The sequence below is a fragment of the Erpetoichthys calabaricus genome, chromosome 3 (genome assembly GCF_900747795.2).
Source record: "Erpetoichthys calabaricus chromosome 3, fErpCal1.3, whole genome shotgun sequence".
Taxonomy (NCBI): Eukaryota; Metazoa; Chordata; class Cladistia; order Polypteriformes; family Polypteridae; genus Erpetoichthys; species Erpetoichthys calabaricus.
In genome coordinates this window covers 141,632,802-141,656,299 of record NC_041396.2, presented here as the reverse complement: position 1 = coordinate 141,656,299, position 23,498 = coordinate 141,632,802, and the positions used below count along the sequence as shown (strand labels likewise).

Genomic DNA, 23,498 nt, shown 5'->3' with positions numbered 1-23,498 from the left:
TGGCAACTGCTTGATTGGAATTTGTAAGTTCATCTATGTTTGCTAATAGAATGAGCACTGGCTCCTTGTATCCCTAACACTGGATTACCAAGTTAGAAAATGGATGGAATTATCCTAATATGCATCCTTTATGATGTGAGATGAAAAAAGGTGACAGAGATAATGGGCAAACTCCTTGCTTAGAGTAGGGAGAATGGGAAACAAACCTGAACAGATGGAGACGTGATGCTAACCACTGTGTTATTGTGCAGTCCTGCTTCATTGTAAACATTTCAAATTCTTCTTTTTAAATTAAATTAGTTGTTTACATTTTCATAACAATTAGCTGAAATCCCACTGATCTGCACATAATTCTGGCAGCAATGGAAGTCTTACAGAAGTCCATGCTGGATAGAAATCCAATCCACCACAGAGCACACATGCACACCACACCCTCCCTCCCTCACTCACTTTACAGTTGATAATCAAATGAACTTAACTGCATGGCTTTAAACAACAAAAAGAAATCCAAGTTAGAAAGAAGGAAAGAAAGGTGGAGAGTGGCACGACCAAGCTGGAGTTAAATTTGATCTCAAAGGAACTTCCATCACACCAGATTTGTAAGGCTGCAGTTTAACAAGTGTGCTTGCTGTGATGTTCCAATAAGTATAGTAAAATACCTTCCTTAAAAAATATAATAGCAATAATTACGTGTTGACATGAAATGCTGTTGAACTTATAATATCATATCAGAAAATGTAATGCAGCTTTTCTCAATTTTTCATACATTCAATTATGAATAGAATTATTCATGATGAATGAATATGAATGTTACATATATTGCTAGCAGGGGAATATGGTGCTGCCCAGGGTTGGTACACCAACTAAATTTCAAAATGAAATAGAGCCTACATAAACACACAGTCAGCTTTATATGTTAGATTGTACCAAACCTAAATGTGAATGAAAAAAAAAAAAAAAAAAGTTTTACTAATGTAATGATTAATTAATAGAATTAACAGAATAAAAGATATATTAAAAAAGTTTGAAATGGGTTAAACAAATACTTTTGGCTAATTTTGCATCTTACTCTATTATTTGTTTAATTTTATTCATGGGAGGAGCACAAGCACCTATTTGACGTGCTGACAAAGAAGCAATGTGTTCAGCATTACCAACTGGCAGCAACCATGGTGTTCGGCAGTGGTCTGGTCCCTCTCGTCCTGCTGTCTCTGACCGGTTAGTGTCTTCCTGGAGATCAACTTAATCACTGTCTGTAAAAAAAACAATTGCAACATAGAAATAGTGTTTTTTTAGCTGTTATACCGCTGTAGCCTTTTTATTTTACACCAGTTTTTTAATATTTATGTCATGTAATGTTGCATTCTTTTATGTTACAGGTTTAGAAGCATTGGTTCTTACCCAAGAGAAAAGGATTTTTGTAAATCCTGGACAGGCGGTCAGAATTTCCTGTGCACCCAGTACAGGCACCTGGTCTATTACATGGTACCAGCAGAAGACTGGTAGTGCACCCCGGTACTTACTATATGATTCAAATCGAGCATCAGGACTTCCAGCACGGTTTAGAGCATCAGAGGAGAATTCTGGAAGAATGGAATATCTTAAACCCGTTATCTCCCAAATTAATTTTTTAAAATTTTTTTTGTTTCCGTTGTAAAGTTATTGTCATTTGGAGTCCCTGGAACAGAAAGACCATGTAATCATGTTTCTTTTTGTTTACTTATGTAGATACAGCCTGTCCTCTAAATAGGACACTGGGATGACTTCACATAACAGAAGCTCTATGTACAATATGAGAACATATACATTTATTGCTCACAATTATGACCTTACAAGAAAGTTACCAAACATAAGAGGAATCATAGTCCAAATGCCAACACTACTTATCATGAAATGGCTGAAAGCAAGTACGGCAAAGTGTTGTATTGCACTTGTTGCAATATGTTTTAGGCTTGCCTTTGCATCCTTTACGCTGACAGCGACGCTGTTTATCCCTCTGCATCAAAAAATGTCCCACGCCATCGTATCGCATCATGTCAGCTCCTGTTGGTAGTCTGGGCACCCTGGGTCTTCCTGCATGCTTGCGTTGGACAGTGGTCTTCAAATAAACTATGGCAATTGCTCGTCTGAAATCCTTCAATGATATGGCATTTCCCCCATGGATACTTTTGTGCAGAATCCACGCATTCACTATTGCCATGTCAATGCAGCGAGTAAACAGGGGCCAGTATCATTTCTTTCCACGTATAGAAACACAGTATTTTGAAACAAGCCAGTCATGATGGTCAACACCGCCCATGTACGCATTGTAATTATATATCAAATTAGGCATTTTCACCGTGCTCTTTTCTTTCTGGCCTTTTACACGTCGCTTGACATCATGAAGCGGCTCAATAGAGTCATGATTAGTGGCAACTGTTACAATGTTATTGTCGTGCCAACGCACGAGAAGTACCTCTGATGTTCTGTCATAGACGTACTCGCTGGCACCACGATCTGATTTTTTCATCTCTTTTGATGACTTCATTGGACATGTTCTATTGATCCTGTTTTCTCTAATGGTAGCGGTTGCTCGAAATCCTCTATCTGCCAGTTGAGAGAGCAGATCCATGTTTGTAAAAAAGTTATCAAAATACAGAGCATAGCTGCTTGGATCAGCAATATGTTGTACAGCATTCAAGACAACGCGAGAACCAAGTGGCACATCTGTTGCAGTTGTTTCCTTTCCACAATAAAATGTGAAGGTATAACAGTATCCTTCGCTGGAGCATATGGCCCAATATTTATACCCAAATCTGATGGGCTTTCCCTTTATAAATTGATACAGGCTGTTTCTCCCATAATATTTCACGATCATCTCATCAATGCTGATATTGGGTGTAAAACAGCCAAATTTACAGAAATTCTCATTCAAGAGTTCAAACAACGGCTTCACCTTGAATGATCGGTCACCTATGTTGCTGTCTGCAGTAGAATTGTCCACAAAATGAATATAACTTTTCAATTTCTGAAATCGGTTTCGGGACATAGCATTCTTGGCAATAGGTACGACAAGATCTTCTGCATCACTCCAATAGTCTGCTTCTGACGGGACTTTATGATATCCAGTTATAATCAAAATCCCATGGAAGACCTTCACTTCTTCAGTTGATGTATGAAATTCATGATCATTCCTAAAATCCGTTGAATAGCGAACTGTTTCTTTACAGATTAGGTCATATATCTCTGGCGAAAAGAACTCCTCAAAGAGTTGCACAGGATTATGTTGGGCTAAAGTTTGTCTCAGATTATTTTCTGCAACACCGGCGGCCTGTCCATTCAGAGCAGATGTCTTTGGGAAGGCTGGCTTCTTCTGCTTTGTCCAGGACGGCGCAGGACATTTCTTCTTCCTTGGCCGTTTCGCTGGAGGTGCAGAACTTGTTGATGTTTGATTCTCTTCCGTTTCAGCGTCATCCCCCTCATTTTCAAACAATGTGTCGTCTTCCATGTCTTCTCCAACCATTTCGACTTCTAGCTCTCCAGGAACATCAGCAACAGTTACATTTCCTGCATTGGCAACGTCCTCATCCCCTTCATCTTCGTCTGACAATTGACTGGTATTTGGCGGTAGCACACAGACAGTAGCTTCCAAGTATTTTTCCTCGCAGTCTTCCAGAAGCTGTGACACTTCATCTAGGGTGATGCACCTTTTTGCCATGTCTCGCTACGCAAAAAAAGATAAATAAGGTGCGCTTTAGATAAAGGCACTATATGCATGCGATCATCCCAATGTCCTATTCACAGGACAGTGGGAAATGTCGCAGAATAACGTCTATGTAAGTGCGATTAGAATACAAGTTAACAATACGGAGAGTTAGATAGTTTACTTACATTGCGTCAATCTCTCCGTCCCAGCAAACTAGCACAAAATGTCCAGACTCGCCATCACAGGTAGGGAACGTCAGAAGCTGCCTCCAAAGACACAAAGCACAACCTGTCGCCCACACGCTATATGGCACATGGCCGCTTTCGTGGAAGTGTTGTGACGCACAACCTCAAGTCTGCTGTGAATGTACCCCGGATCACGTGGTTGCTTCGTTGCGACAGATATAGACATATATGTCGCTGTCCTACAAATAGGACAGTGGTAGATAACGGGTTTTAATATTGATGATGTGCAGCTAGAAGATAATGCTGTCTAATACTGTGCATGCCATAACTGTGAGGGTTCTCACACAGTGAGCAGAGTATTGCTTTTACTTCTACAAAAAGCCTTTCCTGTAATACTAAGACCGCAATACTTAAACTGGCAACTGCAGGATAAGATAACCAGAGACTGATGATATACACATCAATGCCTTTATTTGCATTTTGAGTTAGAATACGGCACTTCTGCCTCACAGCTCCAGGACCTCTGAGAATTCTGCACCCTGTCAGTGTCTGAGCAGAGGTAGCAAGTTGCATGAATGTCTTAGTGGGTTTGTTTAAGGTACTCAAGTTTACTTTCTAAAGTGCACAACAAACAATCAATTTTACATTGCATTATCACAAGATATTTTGCAAGACTAAAAAGATTACAGTGTAGTAGTAAAAGAAAACCTAACAATTTTACTAAAAAAAAACAAGTATTAAAATGAACACTGCAAATCCAGTGTAAAATGAAAAAAAAAAAACATGGTAAATATTGTGATAGACAAAAATAGAAAAAGAGACATAAACATCTCACTCTGGGATAATAAGTCTTCCCAACCTAACCTTTGTTTGTGATCAAAATGCACACAAGAAATCTGAAGGCAAGCTAATTCAGAAGTGAATAGTGTAACCCAACAGTACCCAACCCAAAGCACCCAATCCTGCCACAGCTTAAGGACAAAAACAAACCACACTTCCCAACACACCCTAACTTAACATATTATGTACAGCAACAATACCAGACAGAGTTATAGGGGTATTGCGAAAACTCTTAAATATTGGGTAAGAAATTAAAATATATAGAAAACAAGTAGGTTTTTATTCTTGACTTGAATGTTATGGCATATGAATCCACACAAATAGATAAAGGAATTGAGTTACAGAGAATAGGAGCCACAAACCTTTTTTAAAAAATTGAAAACCAGTAAATTTTGGAAAGCGAAGGCGATATCTTTAATTTGACTGAGTGTAAGTAAGTGAGAAAGTGAGGGTGTTTGCTTGTGAGTGTGTATGTGCTCTGCCTGGCTGGATTCATGCTATGCACAACAATGCACTGAAAGAAGCACATTCAGAAAATGGAAGGCTAAATGTATCCATTTGTCTTAAAACGTGAAGACACATCACACACAAATACTAAAAGGTTATTGTAATGGACAGACCAATGTAATGAAAAGACCAAGAGACACACCAAATGGGAGTAAAGCCCAATAAAGGGGGTATTTTTTTTTTACAGCAAATGATTCACAGTAATACACCTGGCACAATCCCCTTTAATTCTTAAAACCATAGGAAATGACTCATAAAAATAACAGTCACTTATCCTGACAAACCTGTGAACATCTTGCCATCAATCATCTGTCCAGCTCCCAGCCCATCTCCAGATTGACAATATATTGACCAAGCTGTGTTCACAAGAACTGATTAAATGGATCGGAACATTTTAACAAGAGTCCATCAACTTTCATAAACAAACTTTAGATCTAATCATCTCCAATGGCATTAATAGTCAAAATAGTATTAGCTATTATGTTAGTGAAATGCAGCCCAGGCATTCTCTTTGACTCCCTGGTTTTCACTGTGTTTTTCACTAAGCACTCCTGTATAGGCAGCAATGAAAATCAGTCAATATTCAATATGCCACTGTGATCTGTGCATTTATTAACTTTGGAATTCATACAAATAGCCTGTCTATGAAATATTATTTCACATACAATGCAGATTTATTTATACATATTGTGTTAATGATTTTCTTTTCCTTTTCATCATACATTTTTACCATGTTTCACAATTGTGCTACACCAGTCTGTATTTCTAGGGCTCTGCCAGAAGAAACACTGAGAAAGATTTCTAGAAAAAAGTAGCTGGATGAAGTTCCTAGTTAAACACTACTTGTTTTATTCTACCAAAACATTAATTGTTTTTTTTGTATTTGGTAAACCGTATTAATCCATGTGGGGAATTATCTTGAAGATACAAAAATGCTTACCACACTCTGGTACTTGAGAACCCCACATCTGCTGCACCTTAGACATGCTGAAGCCAACCTGCTGAACCCAGAAACCTCTGAATTGTGGCCCTCTGTGACCCTCCAACACCAAGACTTCTCTGCACACTCTGACAACATCTGAACAAGATGACAGCTGGAGTGCTGAGAGCCCCTCAGCTAACAAAGAGAAAGAGTGAGAGAGTATCCTAACCACTGCTGTAATGTTCACCCAGATGATATTCAGTGAGTGTCTCCAGGCAGTGCTTGATATGGACTATGGAAGTTTTTTAATACAAATGAAGTACAAGATTATTATTATTATTATTTGTGACATGGTTGATTATTGTTCATGTTGTGGTCATTTTGGCACTTTTGTGGCCTTTCAAGAGTGCATTTCCCAGCATTGACTCTGGGCCATTTGTGGAGCTAATGCTGCCCTCTGGGCACATCCTGTTTTGTCCCACATCAGAAAGACATGTAGGTAATTTGGTGGCTCTAAATTGGCGTAGCATGAGTGAGTGTGGGTGTATAATTAAGTGGACACCTTGATGAAATGGAACACAACCAAGATCCTAATGTTCCCAGGATATCTTCTGGCCCCAGGTAGATGAATGGATACAGTAAATGAATGTACTAATGTTCTCTTAGTGTCATTACAGCTCCAGGAGATTGGATTCAAATCCCCCACCAGTCATTGTGTGCATGGACTTTAAACATCCTCCAAGCCCACATGTCCTTCCCAGGTTTTCTTGTAAGTGCAGGTTAAGTTATTTGAATCTAATGTGTGCAGTAGTGTGTGTGTGCCCCTCATCAAACTGACACCCTGACTAACAAAGGTTCAGGCTTCCAGTTTCTACAGGCACTGCCATTTTGAGACTTTAACAATGATGATTGATATGTGATTGTTAGGGGTGATATTGCAGATCTCATGACATCCCAGGTTGAGTGGTATAAAGGTTAGCACCTTGGTTATCCAAGTTTGTATTCACTAAAAAGACTCAGCATTCTGCTTGATCATTTGCAAGGCCCTTTTGTTTTGTTTTTTTTCTGTTCTTGACTATAATTTATTTTCCCCCAGTTATATGCATTTTCCTGGCTTTCAATCTTCTCTCTCCCATTTTCACATGGATTTTTGTCAAGGTTTATTAAATAATTGCTCATTTTGTTACAACTTTAGCATACTTTCCCTAACTTCACTCTCCTCCTCATCTCCTGTTTCCAATATTAAAATGAACTTTCCTGTCATGTGCAGTCAGTACAGAAAGCTGATGCATGGAGAATAACCTGAAACTGAACATTGCTAAAAAATGAGAAGGTGAAAAACTTTTGCTATACCAGGGAACCCTTGGGATCAGTAACCATAAGGGGGGGGGGGAAGAGGTGTAAGGGGTACATGTGACAATGCGGGTTCGACTCCATGCTCTCATCTTGCTTCCGGGAGCCTTTGAACCTGTCACCGTCGGTAATGTTACCGATGAGCTTGGCAGTGAGGCACAACAATGGAGCAAGGTGATGTGTAAAAGTGCAAAGTGCTTTTATTTAAAAGCAACAACAAAAAGAAACAGTGTTCAAATAAATACAGTGCAGTGTCTTCCAAAATCATCATTAAATAAATAATCCATAAAAACAGTTGAGAAATGGAGGTTAAAACCAATTAATAGAAAAACAACCAATCCTTTAAAATAAAATGAGGTTAAAACAATGCTGGAAGCAGTCCTTTTAACAATCCGGTGCACCCTTCTACTACTGCTGGCGGCTCCCCTGCTTCTCCCAAACGGGCCCCACAACAGGGGAGTCACCGTAGCTGCAGCTGACCTGCTCTGCCTGCTTTGGCTGATCGGATCGCCTCACCAACCCCTGGCTCTGGTAGGGTCCTTCAAACAGCAACTTGGGTTCCACAGCGACCAGGGCGCCCACGTTGGGAAATGCACATCCCAAGTCCCAACTCCCGCTGCCTTCCGCGGCCTTACGCAGAGTGTCATCCACCTTCTGGTCACTCCCACTCTTTAGAATAAACTTAGTGGGAGTGACCACTACTTTTGCTCCTCGGGTGTCGGCCAAACACCCAAGCTCCCTGCTCAGCTGCACTCGCTCGCTCTCCTGCACCGGCTTGCTACTGCTCCTGCTCCTGCTGCTGCTGCTGCTTCCTGCCTTCTTTCTTCCTGGAACCTCTGTTTATTTCTTTCATCTCCTTTTTTTAGCCGACTTGCGCTTCTATATATAAAGAGGACGTGGCAATTGTGGCAATCAGCAGCTCCTGGGAACAATTACGGATGTGGACTGGTTCTCACCTGTGAACTTAGAGAAATGCCCACATCATGAACTCCTCAGGAACCGCTTCAGCCACACACCACCACGCCCCCTCGCTAAGCCGCGAGTACAGTGATTACTTATTTTAAAGTGGCCCTTTTAATGGTAGCTGTGGACCCACTATACCACAGTACATTCTTATAAAACATCCAGACCATTTAAACATTGGACTGAATTTGGTAGGTAGTACTGACTTACTTTACAAAAAGGCTGAGAGTAGGCTTTACTTTTTGAGAGGACATAAGAACTTTAATGTGTTGAGAAGTTGCTTGTTCAATCAGTTCATAGTGGCACACTCACTGGTTTGCACTGTGATCTCTGCTGAAGAGGGCAAGCCAGATCTGGGAAAGACAGACACTGAAATAAATTGTTTAGAAAAGCCAGCTGTACTACATGACTGGTATGGATCTCACTTGAGACATTGACAGAAAAGAGAAGAATGACAAAATTAATGGCAATTTTGAGTATCACTGGCCACCCTCTATATGATGTGTTATCCTGAACCATGGTTTGGAAAGCTGAGAAATTAAAAAAAGAAAGATAAACTTCTGAGTTCTGCTTTATTGTCCACCGTTTAGTAGACAAAGAGGTTAAGTAGTGGAATTCATGGCTACTGATTTGCCTGTTTATCAACTAGTCCTCTGTTTAGTCTTTTAGGCTGCTGGACTTAGAAACCCCTCATTTCTGTAATCATTTCAACAGTCGTCTAAATATTAAGTTCAGGATTGTTTTGACTGAATCAGGAAACCATCTGTTCAATATGTCTTCTAAAACCCCAATTTGGAAAATGTTGGAACATTATGAAAAATGCAAGTAAAAACAGAATGCTGTGATTAGAAAATGTTAGTAAATGATCTTTGACCACTGCCTTTCCTTCTCAAAACACTTGCTACACAAATAGATACTGAAGACAACCAATTTATTCAATGTTTCAGGTATAAGTTTGTCCCATTTGTCTTGCAAACAAGTCTTAAGGAGTGCAACAACATAAGGTTGTCATTGTTAAACTTTGAGCTTCAAAATAAGAAAGACATTTCCAACTGGGGATAGGTCAGGACGTCAGGCCAATCAGTCGAATACCCACTTCATCTTCCTATGCAGCCATGGCTTTATATGCATGCAAAATGTAGTTTTGCATGGTCTTTCTGAAAAATGCATGGGCCTCCATGGAAGAGATGTCATCTTGAAGACAGAACGTGTTTCTCCAAAATCTGCATGTACTTTCTGGCATTAATGGTGCCTACACAGACATTCAAGTTACCCTTGCCCAGAGCACTAACATAATCCCATGTCACCTCAAATACTGGTGTTCTGTACTTGTAGCTGGTAACAGCTTGGATGGTCCATTTTTCCTTTGGTCTGGAGGACAGAATGTGTATTTCTTTCAAGAAGTACAAGAAATATTCATTTATTTGTCCACAATACATATTTCCACTTTGTGATGGTCCATCCCACTTGTCTCTCAGCTCAGAAAAGTTATCTGCATTTCTGGGAATTATTGCTTCCTTTTTGCATAGTACAGTTGTAACTGGCATTTGAGGATGTAATTGAATATTGTGTTACTTAATTAGGGTTTGCCAAAGTACTCCCATGTACTACATATTCATAAATGTTCTTGATGCCGTCTGGGAGATTGGAAGGCAGACAGCTTAGGCTTACATCCTTGCTCTTTACGCACCGAAATTTCTCCGGTTTCCTTGAACCTTTTAATTATTTTAAGCACTGTGCAAGGTGAAATACCCAAACCCTTTCTGAACGGTCTTTGAGAAACGTTGTCTTTAAACGACTGAATGATTTTTTCACACATTCATGGAAGAGTTGGTGATCCTCAGCCCATCTTTGCTCCTAAAGGACAAGGGCTTTACTGGATGCAGCTTTTATATCAAAACATGAAACCTGTTTCTACTTACATCATTACTTTTTTAATTCATTATTGCCCCATCCCAATTTTTTTGAATGTCTTACAAGCATTCAATTGCAATAGTGGATGTATATTTATGAAAAATGAAGTTAACCATGCTAAATATTAAATATCTTTATAATCAAAGGGAATTTGGAAATCACTGCTTTCTGTTTTTATTTGCATTTTCCATACTGTCCCAACTCTTTCTGACTTGGGGTTGTACAACCGGACTTGTCACCATCGCAAAATAGAAACAATCAGCGTGGTATGAGCAGCAATCATCAGGAGTTTTTCAGAGTGCGCATTGGAAATGCAGACATTTGTATAAAGACTGACAGCACACAGCTCTGTGGTTCTTCAGTGCTGTAAGTTAATGTGCACAGTACGTACTTTCCTCACGTTACACACTGCTTCCTGCTAGTAAGGAACCTACATACAGATAGTTTCAGACACAGCAACCCAAAAGAGTTTGACCTGTAAAAATTCAGATATGATGTTCTTAAAAACAACACTGAAATCAGTCACATATGTCCATGAATAGTCCAGATCAGGGATCCTCAATCACAGTCCTGGAGGGCCACAGTGGCTGCAGGTTTTTGTTTTAACCCGGTTGCTTAATTAGAAAGCAATTCTTGACAATAATTTAATTTCATGGCTTGTTAGTGCTTTAACTCTGCTATGTCAGGTAATTCTCATATCCTAGATTTTGTTCCTCTTTTTAAGGATATCATCCAAATGATTTGAAGGCTAAAATGGAAGACTAATTCTCAGTCCTTCACTTTTTTCTCTTCACTTTCCTTCCAAGTATCTAATTAAACCCAATAGTGCGTGATAAATACACAGGGGTGCAAATGGTAAGAAGATAAATGGAGAAATGTTGGTCTCTTTTGTCATTTGCATTTTATTGTTGATTAGGAGCAATTAAAAACCAAGAATACAGCTGTTTAAGACTAAAATAAGCAATAAGAGTTCAAAATCTTAACGAGCGAGAACACTAAAATAAAGCGGAAGTGTTACTTGAGCAATAAGGGCTTCTTATTAAGCAATTGGGTTGGAGCAAAAACCTGCAGCCACTGCAGCCCTCCAGGACCGTGATTGAGGACCCCTGGTCCAGATGGTAAAGTACGTAATGCTAGACCATGCTGACCACACCTTGCACAGACCTGTTTGGTCTACAGGCAAACTGCAGTGAACCACAATCCATACTTCCCTACTCTCACTCATGTAGGGCCATTTTATTGTTGCCACACTTACTTAAAGGAAAACTTGGTATTTTTCAAACTTACGGACTTCATCCCCATTGACACAGCAAATGTTTCGATATAAGAAAGCGTGCCCTCCACGATTATGAGGTGCGTTGGTGACAAAAAGTAAACTGGAAATAATACATTTTATCACATCTTCTTGTTTCTATTTTCTTAACTTCAGGATATGTTTCCTGTACTGCTCACTAAGACTGTTGTGTGTGAGTTTTGACATTTACTGTGGGTACACCCACAGCTATACCGAATCATACGGAAGCTTATTTCCACCACTTAAAAAAAGTTATTGCTTTATTTCTTAATGATTATTATGTTATTTTGCAATGCTTCTGCCTGCTGCATGTGCATGTTATAGTAGTCTATCAACAGCTAGTGAGGCGGGTTGAGCATACTCGTACTATGTAATCAAATGACAAGAAGTAGACAAACGTTATAGGCATTGTGGTAAAGTGGGGTAGGCAGCTGAGAAAGGTGGCCATTTTGTTAAATAAATAACTAATTGCCACACTCTCATCTTTGGATGGGGTAGTGGTAGTGTGGTGAGAGCAGTTCCCATGTGCGATGCGGGAGCATACAGCTCTGCACAGGTGCAGGATCGCCCGTGACCTTAATTGGCACCGGGAGCTGCTGATTGCTGCAGCTATGCCACACCCCCCCATTTTAAAAGGAAAGCACGAGTGTTAGCTGGGGAAATAAAGGCGGATCGGAGGACTAAGAGGAAAACAAACTAGCCAGTGACCGAGAGAGCAAGGCATAAGAGATGTGAAGGAGGTTAAAAGAAAAAGGAAGCTAGGGATGCAGAGACAGAGAGTGAAAGCGCCAAGGCTCAGTGAAGTGAAACAGGTGGTCAGGAGTGAGCCTCAGGACCGTGGGAGGCTGTGAAAGGGGCGCTCCTACTGAATGCTTTCTTGGGAGTAGGAGCAGCCCAATTGATGGCATCTCGCCATCAAGGGCCCAAAGGTGAGCTGTGGGAGAGCTTGGTGGAGATTGACGGGTTGCCTGCATACGCTGAAGGAAGGGTGGCAGGGAACAGAGTCCAGATATGAAGGCTGACTGCACCTGTCGATGACTATCTCCTCCTTCTGCAAAGGTCCTGACAGGATAAAGGGAGGAAACACCAGGTTCAAAGGGAAGCATTGGGGCTCACTGCTTTTATGGACTGTCTCTGGTCTTAATGTCCTTGATTTTTATTGGATTATTTATTTATTGAAGATGTTGCACTGCACTTATTTGACCACTGTTTAACAAAAGCACTTCTGCACTTTTGCACCTGCCCCTTGCAATAAGTGACTGTTCTCATCTGTTAAGCTCATCTCAGTCATGACTATCAGCGGTGTTGGGTTCAAGAGGCTCCCACACAAGAGTGGGATCATGGAGCCGACCTGCATTGTCACAGGCATACATTTAGTTTAAATCAGGTTAAGGTTTAGTAAGTTTAGCACAGATGTTTTAACACAAGCAGGGTGGCAGCACAGAGCTGTGTCATTCCTGCCTCACAGGGCCAGGGTCTGCATGGAGTTAACAAGCTCTCACTGTGTGTTTGATTGGTATCAGTCAGTGTGATTAATTGTGGATGGTTGTCTGTTTTAACTCTGAATACTGTAAATGCATCACTAATACTTCTTAATTTCCAAAAAAGTTTAATCCTTCATGTGCTGTGAAGTAAATTACATCCATCCCCTATTTTTTTAGTTATACAGCTTTTTATGTATGGAAGCATAAAGACTGAGTGATGGTGTGACAGTTTTTCAGTGATTATTTTCTGTCTGTCTACACAAAGGGAACAGCAATTTACATCTAGATGTCAACATTCATCAATGTCAATAACAGCACTTGGAGATGATTTTTCAAGGTATAACCCAAAGGACTGAAAGGCTTCCATGGAGGAAGTCAAGTTGTGACGTTAAGAGCACTGTCAGTCACCTTTTAAAATGAATGAATGAATGAATGCTTTGCATTTTGCAGTTTTCCACCCTAAAACAAAACGGATACACTGTTTTGCAATATGGTGTGCAATCTCAAGACACAAATCAATACTTGATAACAGTCTTAGCTTGAAAAATGGACTTGTTCAGTAAGTTTTAAGGTTTTGTTTTTAGATTGGACCCTGGTACCCTTCACCTAAATTTTAAAGCACAAGAGCAGGCTAGGTGTTTTTTTTAATTAATAAAAAATGCTTCATTTTAGATCACAGTTTCATGTGGCAAACTAATAAATTCCATGATTGTGAAGAAATAACTTCAACTTGAAAAATATCAAACTTGTTTTTGAAGTTGCTTATCAGAATATCAAGAGAAATACACCTTTATCAAAAAGTATTTGTTTATGCATTACAATGTAACCCAAGGAGCATCAATGGCTGAGCTTATTCTAGCTGGCATTAAATTCAAGATAGAAACTAAACAGGAATGTGAGACTTGAGCAGGGCCCACCTACTCACACACCAGACCAGTTTAGCATGGAGTGGCCACAAGGGGGAACCACTGAGCCCCAAACCTCAGATACAATACCACCCAACACACTCCCGGGTTCAAATAAAGGATTTTTATTTCAACCCAATACAACACCAGACATGCAAAAGCAACCAAACCACAATTATAAACAAGTGAACCTTTCTCTCCTTCTGCTTCTCTTGTTGAGTGTCACACTGGAAGCATTAATCGGTCCAGCTTAAAAGGAGTTGCTTTGAAGATGGACCCATTAATGCTTCCAACGCCATAGTGTCCTCTTGGAAGCACTTTCAGGTCAGGTGGAAACCAGGGAGGTCCTCCCCTGACTATGCCCTCTAATGGCACCCAGGGACCCCAACAGGGCTGTACCCATGTACCAATGGGACACCTTGGGAAAACCGCTGCCACCTGCCATATGGGGGATGGAACTGCTCCTGGCCTCAGGCTTCCACTGGTACATCCTTTTTATGCCTGCAGGCTGGGCAGGAAGCCATTTCCTCGTCCAGTTACATGCCCATCTGTCTTCCATGGTACTTACAATGGCAAATTAGCCAAACACACCAACTTTTTTATTGTGGGATAAAATCTGGAGGACAAATGGAGAAGGTGTAAACTCCACAGAAATATAAACTCAGCACAGGATTGGATCCCATAATGCTGGATCTGTGAAGCGATAGCACAAGCAATAGCACTAACCCCCGTATCTCTGTGCCACCCGGACTATAACACAAATATCTTCTTCCATCTCTGTGCCACCCAGACTATAACACAAATATCTTCTTCCATCTCTGTGCCACCCAGACTATAACACAAATATCTTCTTCCATCTCTGTGCCACCCAGACTATAACACAAATATCTTCTTTCTTTATATATATTACATCAGTCTGTTGTTCTGTATAATATCCACCTTAATTTAATTTATTATTACTCTTTCATCATATTCATTACTTAATTTGATATCTGCCTTTAGTCAATGAGGATGAATCTGTAAACAAAATTAATTTAATCTACTTCTCTGAATAGGACAGAATATAGTAACTGCTATGTGTGTGGTGGAAACTAAAAGAAGCTTTAAACTGCAGAAATTAAACTGAAAGAGAAAGATAAAGAGATTATAGTTATTCTTCAGTGTTTGCAGTTGAATAAGATGGGTGTCATCCTTAAGGTGTGGCTTCATTAGAGCAGAAACGTACAGTGTATTTTTTGAAATGCTCTGTAATACTGTGTGGGTACTGCTACTTTTGGTGGAGGCACCAAGCTGGAAGTGGGTGAGTTTTCATTTAACAAATGTATTTTAAACAGAAAGATCATAACCTAGCAGTTATAAATCTAAACTAAGCTGTAAGGTAAGATATCCTGTTATTTTCTATTATTTGAATTTAAAGGGGCAATTTATAATACTACTGAAGTTTGTTAACCTTATATACCTGGTAAATCTCTCAATATGGTGCATTGCCACAGCTTTACACATACATGTTAAATAGTATGCATTCTATCTTTAAAAAAGAAAAATAATATTTTTAGATATATTCATTGCATACCTTTGGAAGTGATATATGATCAGAAGAGCACACTTGTGGGAGTAGCATCTAAGTGTGTATTTGTAATACAGAAACTCTATGACTGACTGAGTGGATCATGAAGAAGCATAATAAATATAAATATTTTTAAAAGGTCAATTAAACTACTATTTCTATTAATAATAACCGGTTATTATCCATTAAATAAATTATTAATAATAATTTACTATTCTTATATAATAAATTATTATTGTGTAACTGAATTGTACTTATGGTGCTGTAACCAATGAAGCAGCCTCCTGTCTTCATGGACCTGAGTTTAATTGGCAGACAGATCACTCATTCTGAGCACTTTGCACATCCTCCTCATGTCAGAATGTTTCTTCTCCAAATATTCCTGTCTCCTTTGAAGTGGTTCAGTTTGAGCCTTCTTCATCAATGCCTTCTTGTAGGATAGTAATGTAATTTTGTTTTAAACAGTCAAAATACTGTTTCATAAATCTGCTGAATATTTATGATAAATGAGCACACTGTACATTTTGTCTGCCTAGACTTTTAGAGGGCTGTGACTTTCATATTATTATAGAATAAAGGGTCAAAGTTAAAACATAAAGTGTCACATTTTCCTTTTTGGTACAAGGAGAGTGTAATAGAGGAATATAACAAAGAACAGTGGCTCAAAGATAAATGAGTGACTAATAGATGGACTATAGCAAGCCCATTAATACTGGACATATGACAAAGGAAATGCTATAATGTGATTACACAGTTTGTATGGAAGGGGTTGTCTGGAAGTATATTTTAAGAGAAAAGACTTAGGGGTTCCAATGAACTTGTGTGTATCCACAACCAGACACGGCACCCAACCAAATAAAAGGGCTACAGTTTTGGAATGTTGGGCATATATAGCATCTCGTGTGGAGAACAAGTCAAGACAGATTGTACTTAATTGTTTTCACATCTAGATAGTGGTGTATTTTTGGTGTATATTTATATACTGTATATACATATTCTTACTTTATAAATATTAGAAGGACTTATCAGTGCTACACTACTAGAATTATACCAAGACTAGCTCAGTTATGTGAGGATGGTGAAAAGGATTGATAAGGGGATTCTATGAGAAGACCTAGAAGAAGTATTTCAAATTGTAAAGCTAAAAAGAAATTAAACAAAACTTACAAACTGTGACTTTAAAACTTATTTTAAATAGGAACACAGAGAGAGAGAGAGAGAATTTGACCCTGCATTGGTATAAATGCAAAGAGTGTTACTTGCATCCTAATGACTGAGCTGATTAGTGCGTGGAATTAAACACATTGTCTTAAGTTTGCTATTTTCCTTTGGCTGATAAGTCTTACTCTGGTTTGGCCTCATCTTAAGAAAATTAAACACCTTATAAGTGGATAAAGTTTGTAATTTGTATAAAGGTAATGCCACTTAGTGGCTAAACCCTGAACATTAAAACTCAAAGGGTTGTAAAAGGCGCTATATAGCGCCCGACCCGGCACAGACTCAGGCAGAGGCACGTACTTTAATAAAAGGCTTTTTTTATTTCTCTTCAGCCATGGGGCACGCCTTCCCCGTGTCCCACAGGCCCAACACAGTCCCAAAAGCACTTCAAATACAACAAACCACACTTCTCTCCACCTCAGCACCACCACTCCTCCTCAGGCTTAGTCCTCTTCCTCCCGACTCTGGCTCTCTGAGTGGTGGTGGCTGGCCCTTTTTATATCCCACCTGGAAGCGGTCCAGGTGCTTGGACACCTGGTCCTAATTGCCCTTCCGGGTGGGGCTGAAGGTATGACCAGCCAGGCTGCTGACTCCACGCAGCTCCCCCTGGCGGCCATCCGAGCCCCCAACCAGGCTGTGAAGGACTCCATCTCCCATGGAGCCATGCGCTGGGCTGGGGAATCATTGGCTGCCAGGGAGGCTGCCACCAAGCGTCCCGGGGGAGGTATTGAACAGTCCATGGCTGCTCCCCCGGAACAGATGTAGCAGAGGCGTCCCTGCCGGGCATGGGACCCGGCTGTCCTTTACAGGGTCTAATACTTGTAATTAACTCTCTGTGTGACTGTTAGCATGGATTTAACCTCTCTGGGTTCCAACAGTATTTATAAGGCACCATTGAAAGGTACTATACACTATATATAAAATAAACAGTATTTTTTTTTTTGCAGGTAAAGCTACCACCCCACCCTTGATGACCTTGTTCCCCCCCTCCAAAGAAGAGCTGTCCAGCACTGGCAAGGCCACCCTGCTTTGTTTGGCCCAAGGCTTCTATCCTGGGTCTTTGAATGTTTTGTGGGCAGCAGGTGGCATTACCAAGACAGGGCGCGAAATCCAGACCAGTGAGGGTGAGCAGCAGTCTGATGGCAGTTATCATCTCAGTAGTTTCTTACAGCTGAGTGCTGAAGAGTGGCAGTCTGGTCAGGAATTCTCCTGCCAATTGAGTCACCAAGCCCTGAGTTCCCCCATGAAGAAGAGTATCAGCAGTGCAAACTGTGCACAGTAGAAAAAGTGTTACTGAATTTTCTGCCTTTCTCATTTTGTGAGAATCTCTTCTTCTTTACTCATAGGCTTCTGTTTTATGCTGTAGTTACGGTACTACTGTACAGCTACTGCTGTTTAGATTTACAATGTCCAATGTGTTTCATGTTATGCACACCTTTTTATTAAAGTTTGTCACATAGTGGACTCTTTTTTACTGCATTTCTGTTTTTTACAATTTCCTGTCTCATGTTTACTTATATAATGTTGCCAAACCTGCTTCATGCAAGTCACTAACCTCAGGATGTGTAAATTAACTTGACTGGCCACATATGGGTGTGTGCATAAATGGGGTCTACAGAGGAACTGCTGGCCCATCCAGTGTTGTTGCTGCTTTGCACCTAATACTGCTGAGATAGGCTCAAGTGCCCAGTGATCCTGAAATGTGAAAAAATGTATAGAAAACTAGCCCATCACATTCTTATTTAAAAGGTGTGTACACACCTGTAGTGACAGGTATTTGCTCTGTACTTTTATAATAACTTGATTTAAATAAAACAAAAAACACTCAAGGTGTTAGATTTTATTATATAAAAGTATCTTTCACAAGTTATTCCTTCTAGCACACAAGTAGACACAATGTAATAATGAATCACCTCCACTCTCCTCCAGGCATGCCTTGTCCTACACCTCCAAACTCCAACTTGCCTGGCTAAGGTAGAGGGGCCTCTTTTATTCCAGACCCGGGAGTACTTCTGGTGCTGCCACATCACACCTTGGAAGCACTTCAGGTTAGATGGAAGTCTCACAATGTAGGGACAGCTGTTCCTTGCAGCACCCCCTGAAAGCACCCATGTAACTCCACAGGGCTGGCCCACGGCACTATAACTCCCAGTATGCCTAGCGGTTGTGGATCTGTGTAATGTACACCAGACTAGGAATGCTGCCACCTAGCACACCAGAGGTGTGTGCAGTCTTGGTATACTTCCTCTCGAAAACCATCCACTATGAATCATAACCTAGCAGCTATAAATCTAAAGTATGCTATAAGGTAAGATATCCTATTGTTTTCTATTATTTGAATTTAAAGGGACAATTTATAATACTGCTCAGGTGTGTTGACTTTATCTACTCTATATACAATATATAAAATCCTAAGCCTAAAGTGCAACGATTTTGTGCAACAATTTTATGAGATGTTTTTATGTCACGCTTTAAATCGGACTTATTTTAAAACCTACATACAGTATATATGTTTGGTATCATTCTTTTCAGAATTTATCAAACTTTAATATGATGATGTTAGATTTTCAGATTCTTATTCCATTTTTAAATTATAAACTAAAAAATATCAAGAACAAGACAGGACTTTGTGCCCCACGTCCAGGGCCGGAAATAAAAGACAAAGAGTAGGACTACTGCTGTACAGGCTTTTAAATGTTCAAAGCGCCGTGAGAGATGCAGATCACGTGGCACAGCTGCAGCAGCAAGCCAGCAGCTGATCGAGCAAAGAGGAGGTAAAAACAGAGACGTGAAGTGGCTGGCGTGTAGCACAGGCTGGGGGGGTTGGCGAGCAAAGTGAGGGAGGGGGGCGAACCCCCTAGTATGCAAAATAAATATCTTTATATGGCGCATTTTCACAGCGTTACACATATGCGACAAATTATATGCATTGTATATTTGTTACAGAAAAATGAGTAATATTTTTCAACTTAGCCATTGTATATTTTTGGAAGTTATATATGATCAGAAGAGCAAGTTTCATCTAAGTGTATATTTGTAATACAGAAACTCTATAACTGACAGAGTGGATCCTGAGGCACCATAATAAATAGAAATACTTTATACTATTATTATTCATTAAATAAATTATAATTAATATAAATGATTGTTTCCATAACAATAAATTATTATTGTGTAACTGAATTGTACTGATGGAGCTGTAACCAATGAAGCAGCCTCATGTCTTCTTGTGACCTGAGCTTGACTTGCAGACAGATCACTCATTCGGAGCACTTTGCACATCCTCCTCATGTCAGAATGGGTTTTCTCCAAATGTTCCTGTCTCCTTTAACCTCCCAAAGAATTCCAGGTTAAGGTAATGTTGCCTTTAGATTGACTGAATTTGAGTTGGTGGAGGGAGTGTTCCTACATGATGCTGGCAAGATAGGGTTTTACTTATTGTGACCCATTCTAGGAAAACAAGTGTGCAAAAAACACAAAGCCAACCTCACACTGAGCCAATTTAGAGTCACCACTTAGCCTAATGCTCACATTTCTTGCATGTAAGTGGCGGTATGTGGAGAAAAAAAATAACACAAACCTGGGGAGAGCAAAAAAATGTGTAAAAAATCATTGGGATGTGCCAAAGTTTTTTCTCTTTTTACTATTCTCTTAAAATGTTTCTATTCCTAAAATAATTTTTTAATCAATGCCTTCTTGTAGGATAATAATTTTACTTCGTTTTAAACAGTCAAAATACAGTTTCATAAATCTGTTGAATATCTGTGATGAATGAGCACACTTTGTATTTTATTGTGTCTAGACTTTTATAGGGCTCTGACTTTCATATTATTATAGAATAAAGGATCTGTAAGAGTGTTACTTTTTCCTTTTGAGTACAAGGTGAGTGGAATATGACAAAGTGCAGTGGCTCAAGATGCAAGATTTATTTTTTAAATTTCACTATAATGGTAAATTAAATGCATTTGCTGATATCCACGGTGCAGTAAAAATGGTTCTGGACAAAATATAAAGCACATATCATATGGATGCACCATCTTAGCCCCTGTTCTAAAGTGCTACCCACTAGATGTATCTATTACTCACTTACTGATATGTAATAAGACTACAGCAAATACTTTGTTTTTAAGAGCACTAGGGGGCAAATAGATGGGCTATACCAGATTCATTAATGTGGGACATATGACAAAGGAAATGTTATAATGTAATTACACAGTTTGTACGGAGAGGAGTGAATGAAGTTCCAATGAATTTGTCTGTATCCTCCAGACACTGCACCCAACCAAATAAAAGGGCTACAGTTTTGGAATGTTGGGCATATATAACATTGTGGAGAACAAGTCAAGACAGATTGTAATTAATCTTTTTCATATCTTGATACTGGTGTATTTTTGGAGTATATATATATATATATTGTCGCAGATATGCCCTTTGTCCACCTCTTGGACCCTCAGGTACCACTCCAAACACGAGGTAAAAGCACAAGACTTCTTTATTTTCTTGTCACGTGCACAAAGCACCCTCCACTCCACACTACTCATATATTCAATAATCACAATGATAAACACCAATCCTCCTCTCCCAAACACTTCGCCACCCTACCTCCCAGCTCAGCTCAGTGTCTGGGCTTTCCCACAATCCTTTTATACACCCTGACCCGGAGGTGTTCCTGTCCATCAGTCCACAGTTCCTTATTCCTTCCGGGTCAGGGTAAACAGTCCTTTTCTTCACCCCGGGAGCACGTTGTTTCTTCCCAGCGACGCCTGGTGGCCCCCAAGGTATCCAGCAGGGCTGCGTATAAAAACTACATAGTCCATGAGGCGCTTTTGGAACTCGGGGGACGTTCACGCTGTTGGGAGAGCTCCTCCTGGCGGCCTGGGGGTGAGAGCCGGAATCAAAAGCCGGCAATCCACCACAATATATACAGTACATATATATATATATATATATATATATACAGTATATATATACTGTACGTATTTTTACTTTACAAATATAAGAGGAACTTAGCAGTGCTCCACTACCAGAAGTCTAAACAGTTATCTGAAAATGGTGGAAAGGATCAATCAGTGGATTCTATGAGAAGACATAGAGAAGTACTTAAAATTAAAAAGAAAAGGAGAAACTAAATAAAACACTACCAACAGTTACTCTATAACTCATTTTAAATGGGAACTCAGAGAGAGACAGAAATTAACCCTGAGTTAGTGTAAGTGAAAAGTGTGTTACTTGAATCCCAATGACTGAGCTGACTAGTGAGATGGGAATCTGGTGCGCACAAATAAACACATTGCCTTAAGATTGCTGTTTTCCATTAAATTGGTAAATTAGTTAAGTGGTTTCGAAAGTGTAGGCATAGGGTTGTGTGTCTAAGTTCAAGTCGTGATCCTTGCTGCTATGAATTAACTTTAGTATAATAAGTGAACAATTCAAACAGCCCAACCCCAAAGCATTACAATAGGCAATTCTGCTTGAGGCAATTCATTTACAAATTCAGAAACATACTTGAGGAGCAGTCACAATTTTTGGGCATATTCTTACGGCAAAAGATAATGAAAATGTCTATATTTCATCATTTTTCAATGAACTGTTCCTTCAATAAACCTTTTTGAACATTTGTGTTTATCAAGTTTCACTTTAAGCCATCTGTGCAAGTTACAGAAAGCATGCAAGCATGAGCCAGGACTGCACTAGTTGCATATGGGCCATCTATTCATCTGCTAGTACTTTATGGATAAAGAACACTGAAAAAAGAATGACAGAAATGAAGGTGAGACATAATGAAGGTATAATGAGAAACTTCCGGATAAGACAAGAGTGATGCTGATGGACTCTGGTCACTCTCACTCACATAACAGAAATTCAGTCATCGATTGTCCTAGCTGTAAGTCTTCAGAATGATGGGGCAACTTGAGTTCCATGAGGAAAGCTATTAACTCACTTTGGAAGTAACCAACCAGCTGGAAAATAAGCCTGCCTCTTAGTTTTGTCAATAGTTCCTGTCCCTCTTAGAGTAACGTGAGAAATCATCAAAAAGGGATTGAGAACCCCTGCCATTTCTTGCTGCAGAAAGGCACCACAATTGTGAGTGCCACAAATTCAGGGAGGGTAACTTTAAACAGAGGTACATTGACACCACGCGTGGAGGTCATGAGGGATAGGTAGCAACCATGTCCTCTGGTTATACCCTCCCCCAAAAGTATAAATGTTTAATTGTCTATAAATGCTTGGTTGTTTGAATTCTCCACAAAGAGAATAACTATGTGTGAGAATCAGGTGTAGATGTCTCTCTAGGGGCAAAATATAGTCATTTGGGAAAAAAAACAAACAAATTTAACAGTTTAGAGTCCCACTCAAGTCTGGGTTGAAAGGTACAGTATGCTAAGTAATCTTATGTTTTTTGTATCATATTATATTTGGAAAGGTTCTCTATTTTAGTTACATCTCTCTTCTAAATCAAAATTATAAAAAATAGTGAAACCTGCCTTTGACCTTGTGTAACGGTGTAACAGCCAGTACCTCAAGGGATTACACTACAAAAGTAGATTTATAAAATGAAGAATGGTTTGTAGATTTCATGTTTCATTTTCTAATGACCTTGTCATTTTTGATCTGTATTCTTTAACAGTTTTCTGTCTAAAACAGCCCACTTGTGTTTCGA

At 39.6% G+C, this 23,498-nt stretch overlaps 1 protein-coding gene across 1 annotated transcript; it reads left to right on the top strand.

Moving 5' to 3' along the window:
- The first annotated feature begins 1,155 nt into the window (after positions 1-1,155).
- On the top strand, positions 1,156-18,310 carry LOC114643363 (immunoglobulin lambda-1 light chain-like). Its single transcript, XM_051924714.1, has 4 exons — positions 1,156-1,218; positions 1,380-1,609; positions 15,310-15,352; positions 17,785-18,310. Exons 1-4 carry the CDS (start codon positions 1,170-1,172, stop codon positions 18,117-18,119), a joined length of 657 nt encoding a protein of 218 aa, XP_051780674.1. The 5' UTR covers positions 1,156-1,169; the 3' UTR covers positions 18,120-18,310.
- The last annotated feature ends 5,188 nt before the right edge of the window (positions 18,311-23,498 follow it).

Coding starts and splice junctions, on each gene's coding strand:
- LOC114643363 (XM_051924714.1), top strand. CDS start 1,170: ATGGTGTTCGGCAGTGGTCTGGTCCCTCTCGTCCTGCTGTCTCTGACC. Junction 1,219..1,379: donor CGTCCTGCTGTCTCTGACCG/GTTAGTGTCTTC, acceptor TTTATGTTACAG/GTTTAGAAGCATTGGTTCTT. Junction 1,610..15,309: donor GAATGGAATATCTTAAACCC/GTTATCTCCCAA, acceptor CTGTAATACTGT/GTGGGTACTGCTACTTTTGG.